General features: G+C 40.4%; 1 protein-coding gene across 7 annotated transcripts in view; it reads right to left on the bottom strand.

Annotated features, from left to right (window-relative positions):
* The window catches only part of ZEB2 (zinc finger E-box binding homeobox 2), a 115,785-nt gene that overhangs the window by 35,833 nt on the left and 72,452 nt on the right, over positions 1–7,500 (bottom strand). For 2 of the 7 annotated variants that reach the window (XM_040604218.1, XM_040604219.1), the window contains exon 1: positions 7,091–7,208. The exons of the other annotated variants lie outside the window; for them this stretch is intronic. In XM_040604218.1, the coding sequence (XP_040460152.1) occupies positions 7,091–7,193 (103 nt within the window). In that variant the 5' untranslated portion in view covers positions 7,194–7,208. Of the gene's footprint in view, positions 1–7,090; positions 7,209–7,500 lie in introns of those variants that run through there. 7 annotated transcript variants of the gene reach the window in all.

Here is a 7,500-nt window from a genome sequence, read left to right as displayed (position 1 = left end):
GGTACCTGCTGAAAAAATTCCGCTATTAAAAATGGCCCACGCTAAGGTTTAAATGTTGATAATAATTAGCCTGACATTTGAAATACAGTGGTTGCAGTGTTGTCTTGAAGATGTTCTGCTAAACATTACCTAACTAGCCCCTTTTCATACTTACATGCTTTCTGTACATTATTCTGTCAGTTACTGAACAAATAAGACATCAGTTGCTAATGTATTAACATGCAAAAACTACGCTTAAGGGCCAAACACTGCCCCCAGTCCACAATGTAACTCCCATTGATGTCAAGTACTGTTAAGGTTGTGACAACCAGTAAAAGAAGGGAAGTGAAAAGTAGGGGATCAATTTTCTCCCTGATCTGCAAGGAATTTATGCAAACCGCTCCCTGCAGAAGGAGGGATGGCGAAGGCAGCGTGTGTCATGCCATGGGATGGGGACGGCGCATTTCCTCCTGGGCTGGCCCGCCCTGCACAGCCTTGGCCAAGGCGTGGGGGCTAACCTTTTGAGCAATGCCCAGCCATTTCAGGTGGGCTAGGTGGTCAGGTCAGCAGTCATTAGCGCTCCCTGTTGTTTCTGTAACATGAGTCGCTCCGTGGTTGCTCCACGGTGGCAAAGCGAGCTGAAAATGAAAGTGCCAATGTAAGTACAAAAGTGAGCCCTTCTCCTCCATGGATGATGAAAACTCTGTTTCATCCCCATGTGAAGATTAGCACACTCATTATGACCTATCTATATGCAGACAGCCCTGGTCAGGAGTGGTTGGTGGGATGACCAGAGGAGAAACCACAGGAAGAGCCCTAGGAGCAGCCTGCAGCTTGGCCAAGCCTGGAAACAGGAGGGAAGAAACTGGTTTCTTCCGGCTGGTTCTTGGATGTTCCCAAGCCATGACAACATATGCCGGCTTGGTGTGTGCAAAGGATTTAGGGCAAAAAGACTTACATGTGTGCAAATTCCACGTGTAGATAAGAGAGTACTTTTTTAAAAAAAAAAAATGCTTTCTTACTCTGCAGATGGCAGAATCCTGTAATGCTCACAGCCCTGTGCAGCACATTAGGTATAAATGATACCATCTAAGAATGAAGTAATAGCATTACCCTTGCATTTCCTTGCTTTTCTCATTTACAGACTCTAAACAGAAAAGGCCTTACCTGCTTTGTGTGTGTGTGTGTGTGTGTGTGTGTGTGTGTGTGTGTGTGTGGTTGTTATCTCCTCTGTTCTACTACTAATGAGTGTCTCTCATCCTAAGAGAAATGAGGACGATACAAGCGATAGGACAGGAAGCTTAGGGTACACCCACTCTTTTCCCACCAGAACGAACACTGCTCTCAGGGAAGGCACATTAATAATAAAAACACATTTCATGTTAGAAATATCTCAGGCAACCATGACTGGTATGGGAACGGTGATTCTAATAGGATGCACTGTCAACACGTGAACTCCACAAATAAGATGACTTAGGATTTCAAAGATAAAATCTGGCCAACTGACAGGACCTCAACTGTCCTTAAGACATGTATTAGAAGGGAGCAAAACCAGAGAAATCTGAAATGCAGACCTCAAGGGTTGCTTAGTCCTGAAGTCTAACAGCTGCTGCCTAGGACCATGTCTCACCCTGCTATGTTGCCTTTACACACAAGTGCTTTGGAATGCACATTTAGTTAGGATAGTTAAACCCACTACAGACTTCAACAAGAGATTGTGATACTATTTTGAACCCAAATAACAAGGAACATTCCTATACCATGTAGGCAAATTATACTTTTTCTGTTTATATTTTTATCTAGTGTCCTGAGGCCGTTACCCAAGTTGTACTGCCAAGTGAGGTACACTACACATTGGTGAGGCTCTTGGCTCTCTCTTGGCCTCTCTTCTCAGAAGTTGTTTCTTTGTTCCTGCTAACGGCAAGAGGATTCATCAAGGTTTATGTATAATTTTGGCTATTCTCTGCTTTCCTTACGGCTTTCTCTGCACTGAAGTGGTAGGGCAGTTATTGGATGTTGATGACCACGAGCAGACCTGTCTCCCTATGAACCTTGAGGGTGTTGGTTAAATCCCATACACTAGATTCCCAGACTGGATTTTCTCTGCTGAACACATCCTTTTAAATGGTTACACAGCATTAAGAGCACAGCTGAATGCTTTTAGAAATATAAATAATTGATTATTTATTTATCCTTCAAGATAGCCTTTTCTCCCGGTAGATTATAGGGCTTGTTCACAGGAGAAACAAAAGCATAGCCTGAAGGAAGGCAATATACCTTCAGTTTTTGCTTGAAATATGTATGGAATTGATATGACTAATGTTCGTGATGTCCAAGAAGATGTTTTTATTGCTTAATAATATCCTTGATCTGATTTTGATGGTTTTAAGTATTTAGGAACACATCTCTTAAGTCTTAAGAAATTACAAGGACTTTATCTTATGAGGAATCAAACAGTGGAAGAAAATTCTCTCCATAATAGTACAGCTTAATACATTCACACTTTCTATGCTCAAAATCTGCTTTTCTCTTTCTTTAAACGTAGAGAGGAGAAGAGGGTTGGTTGTTCTCAGACTTATCCTACCGATAGAGTTTAAATACGAGTAGTCTAATCTTTTTGAGGACTGAAGAGACAAGTGAACAAGGAAAGATGGATGAACAGTTGTGAGCTCCAGTGAGGAACTCTCTTACGTTTAATGCAACGCATTTCAACTTGAGTCCTGCTTCTGAGGAGCAGGTATAAAATACTCTTTTTCACTTTTCAAAACCCATGTGTTTGTTCCCATGTTCTAGATGTTGTGGAACCAGAAAACGGAATGGATCTGGCTGCAGAGTCCCTGGTTCACAACATTTATTTGGGCCTTACATAGGAGAAATCACCAGTATTTTCGTAACTGCATTTTGACTGTATTACCTTCCTTTTACCTTCACAGTAATTTTAAACTATTTCATTGACTTCAATAAAAAGGCTCCAGATAACTACAGAACTCAGTCCACTTTTTCTACTGGCCAACTGAAAAATTTGGCTACAGAAAAGACAGAAGAATGTAAGATTTACAGTGGAGAGGCTGAGCCAACCCTGCGCTCTGATTAGCAGTTTGGATGCCATTGTTCTGTCTGGAAAACACATGTCATCCGCAGAATCACCCAAGCTGTCCATTGACATCTGCCAACATATCCTCCATCAATCCTCTTTTCCTTATTTCTCACTCTTATCCTTACTCCTCTTTCCTTGCTTCCCTGTATTTCTGCAATCCCAAGTCTCCAGCGCAGTCAGGAGTTACCCCTTGTAAAAACTGATGCAGGTTTCGCTCCTACAACATCACCTTCGGTCTCAAGCTGACCGTCTCTAAAATAATAGAAAATAGACCATTCCTTTGAGCCTTCCAGCATGTCAGATTTGTGCTGTGTTTCTCTCTGGGGACAGAAATTCATAATAGCCCAGAGGCTTCATATTTTTTAAATTGTCACACTAAGACTTGAGTGCCTCCATGAAAGAAGCAGTAGAAAGAGATGCCTGAAGGTAGGCTGGGAAGAATCCAAAATGATGTCAGGTTTCCTTCTACCTTCCCATCAATAAGGTCTTTGAAGAAGAATCCTCTTCAGAAAAGAAAAAAATAACTTTCTCTTTAGTTAAAAAGGCTACCATGGTTTCGGTTTGGAGACTGACAGTTACTTTAGCTTTATTACCTTAAAATCTATACAGCCTGATGGTTTGCAGCGGATGGCTTTGCCTCCATGAGTTTTGATGATGTCCTTGAAAGAGAAATATAGATGCATAGCTTCATTTGGTGTTGACTTTGGAGGTGAATATTTTATCCCCTTTCCTTTTCCTGGGTGTTTGCAAACAGTAGTGATAAGTCCTATGCAGTATGTCTAAGAATTGTAGCAGGGGAAAGAAAATCAAAGCTTTTACCAGACTAGAACAGTTCCAAGTCTGATCGTTCTCCTTCCTCACCGCAGTGACTGATGATGAGGGACAGAGGAGATGAAAGAGGAGCTGGAACTGTGTATCGTTGTCTGCTCTCTTTTGTCCCAAAAATACTTTTATTATTTTCATCAGGTTTTAGCTTTCATGTGAAAAGAAAAGATTCTTAACTAAAGAAAAATGTGTTTTCTGAGGTCTATGCATTTTTGTGTGTCATTTTTTAGGGATTACAATCTCACATTCTTGAAGAGTCCTGAGAAAACTGCTGGCCTCCCTACAGTAAAACTTTTCCAGCAAAAGGTAATTTTTGATGGAATATATGGGCATGGCAGTTTCTGGAAGATGGTAAATTGCAATCTATCCACCTTCTGTGTCTATCAGCCTGTTGAGAACTTGCTTTTTTGCTGTGAAGGGCCTGAAATACAGTTTGCGCAATGCTGTCACACCCAGGCAGAGCTACAACAACAGAACACATGTATTTCTTAGGAGCCCAGCTCTCCCACCATCTCCTTGGAAGAATTTAAATTTTTAATTGCCAGCAGAATAATTCTCCTCCAGCTGTGGGCTGTGTTGGGTAGAGAATTTATCAGCTTGCCACCATTATAAGGGAGGTGGCAGTACCTGGGAGGGGAGTCCCTAGCTCATGGACTTCATAAAATAAAATTTTCCTAAGGCCATTCACCTATGATGTATTTTATAGAAAAAAAAGTAAAGAAAAAATCAACTCTTAATCCCACCAAGTAAATCTAGATCAAGAAAGTTTCTTTTTTTTTTTTTTTTTCCTGGTCAAGAAAGACTGAGGTGGTGACTGAGTGGTTGTGGATGGGTGGTTTGGGCGTTCTTGTCAAATGAGTCAACTATCCCTTCCTTCCCAAACCAGGGGAAGTAAAATCCACTGCTAACCCAATGGCAGAAAGGGTTGCTGCATATCTGATGTCTGTTAGATAGACAGGTGGGAGGAAAGGTAGAATTACCCAAACATCACAGCATGAAGATTTTATTATTAAAAAAAAAAAAAATGCAAAGAAATTTTTCCTGAAATCCCTTAAGATGGTCACATGAGACTCATTTTTCAAAGCTGTCGTTATGTGCTACGGAAATCTGTATTTACAGGCATCATTCAAATGTTGTGCCACTGACTACACAGGTCTTAACATCCACACAGCTGCCAGGAGGAGTTATAAAACACCACATAACACACTTTTTATACAAAAGTAGCACTTCAGTTACCTAAAGTGAATGGAAAGATCCTTTGTAAATGGCTGCACATGGCACCAGAGGCAAGCATCCTTTGATGTACAGGATAAATCCCTGTCACTGCAAAACTTTCTCCAAGAGGACAGTACTTACTAGAAACAAGTGCCACAGTATCTGATATGTTTCTAACAATAAAGACAAGCGTGCTCCCAGTTCCTCTTAACTCAAGACCTCAAGCAAAACCTGGGAACCCAGGGCTGGGCACCGCACCCCCTGTCATTGCACCAGCCAGGAGGGCTTGCAGAGTCTGTGTCTGCGGAGTGCTACTGATCATCCTGGCTTGTGGGCTCCAATATTTAAGGTTAGAATGGGGTAAATACAGGAAAAAATTGTGTTAGTAAGTTCTGTATTTTACCAGAAGCACGGCTATAATCATGGGAGCAGAAAAAAATGAAAACATTCTGGGACGACTTCTCTTTTTCAGTATCAATTGCATCTTCTGTGGCACTTTGATAAAATCACCTTTATTTCAGTGGAACCAGGATCTGGCCCTGCACATCACTCAGCCAGACCTTAAATTGCCCAGATTCATTTATACCCAGACTGTAATACAGTAATTTTATACCCCTCCTGTAACTACATATTAGAAAAACATGAATTTCCTCCCGTCTAGTAAAATTGTGTTGATTACCTTATTTAACCCATGCAGGGGGGGGAAAAAAACCCACACACACAAACCAGAAAAAGAAAAAGAGAGAAGCATTATAGTGATGCTTCAGGAAAAAAAAAAGAAAGAAAAACAAACCCACAAAACAACCCTAAACACGTGTCATTCATTGAGTCATTTAGACTAGTGCCTTCTCTTCTATAGAAAATTACTCAGGTCCTCTAGCTTTCTGCAATCTACAGTATTGCACTTCTAAGGAAATAATACCTTGATAATCTGCACTTCAAAACCCAAGCCAATAACTGCCTTTGATGACTGAATGGGGGGAAAAAAAAAAAAAAAAAAAAAAAAAAAAGAAAGAAAGAAAAAAGGAATCTGCAAGACTGCAGCAAAGGAATGCTGGAGAAAAGATGCTGAAACTATTGCTGCACTTGCATGTTGCGATGTAATTTACAATCTATTTGCCAACAGTTTAGTGGTGGACTTGGCAGTGCTAGGTTAATGGTTGGACTTGATAATCTTAAAGGTCCTTTCCAACTTAAATGATTCTATGATTAGTAAAATAAGTCAAGAAGCTAAACAATATAAGCATTGCACTGAAAGGAATTTAACAAGACCCCCTCTAATTATTGTTGTGCATGACAATTCAACAAAATATTTAAAATCAACAGGAAGAAAAGAAACATTAACAGTCTTTTCAGAAAACTGCACTTATTATCATGCCTGAAGGATATTCAGGAGGAATGTGAAAATAACTGTAATTTATTTAAGACCTGGAAGTATGAAATAATAAGCTACTGAACCATCAGAATTGTTTTGCTGGTGTTATCTGACATGAGGGCAGACCTTGTCTCGCTTTAAGTTTTATAGTAATAAGACCTTGGAAACAAAACCTTGAATAAACAGAACATAAAGAAAAGGGAAATGTGTCCTTGCATAAATAGATATTGTGTCTATCACCTTCTTGCAAAAAGGTTGCTCAACTTTATAACCATATAGTAGGTAGAAAGTCAATAAAAGCTGGACTGCAATCAAATGTTCAGAAATCACAGACCGGTCATTTTGTAACTTCAAATGAGTAATACCATCATGTAAAAAGGCAACCTTATAATGACTCTCTATTTCTATTAAGAAGTTCTGTCTCTGCTGGCATTTTATCCTCCTCCGCCCCAAAGATTAATAACTACACATCTGACTCATTTTTCATATTGCATTTAACCCACAATTTAGAGCCTAAACAACCCAGAATTTCAGCTCAGGAAGGGCAATTGTTTCCTTATTAAAAGTTTAGAGAGAAAACTGTTAGATGTTAACCCTACCTTCTTCTGACGTAGCCACATCTCGCCTTCCAAAGACATACTTCTCTGGAAAGAAACATCCAAACTTCCACGCAAAACCATTGTGCAGTTCTAGCGTCTCCATTAAAAAAAAAACAACCAAGAAACAAAACCAAACCCAACAAACTGAAAAAACAACCACCCACAACTGCCTCGAAAATCTCTGCCTGCTTGTTGGGCCACCCTAGCTGGGTTGTTTGGTTGTAGGGGTTGGTTTTGGTTTTTTTTCTTGTTTTCTAATTTCCTGGTGTCAACAGGAAATCTTGTGTCTAACAGGTAAGGCGCCGCTTCAGAGCCCATCAGCAGGAATAATGAGGGAGATCAGCTCCGCTTGGGATAACGCCACCCAGCACCACCTGCCCAGCTCCAAGGAGAGGAGATGGGGGTGGCTG

The sequence above is a fragment of the Falco naumanni genome, chromosome 8 (genome assembly GCF_017639655.2).
Source record: "Falco naumanni isolate bFalNau1 chromosome 8, bFalNau1.pat, whole genome shotgun sequence".
In the NCBI taxonomy this organism is placed as follows: domain Eukaryota; kingdom Metazoa; phylum Chordata; class Aves; order Falconiformes; family Falconidae; genus Falco; species Falco naumanni.
This window is presented reverse-complemented; position numbering and strand designations above follow the sequence as displayed.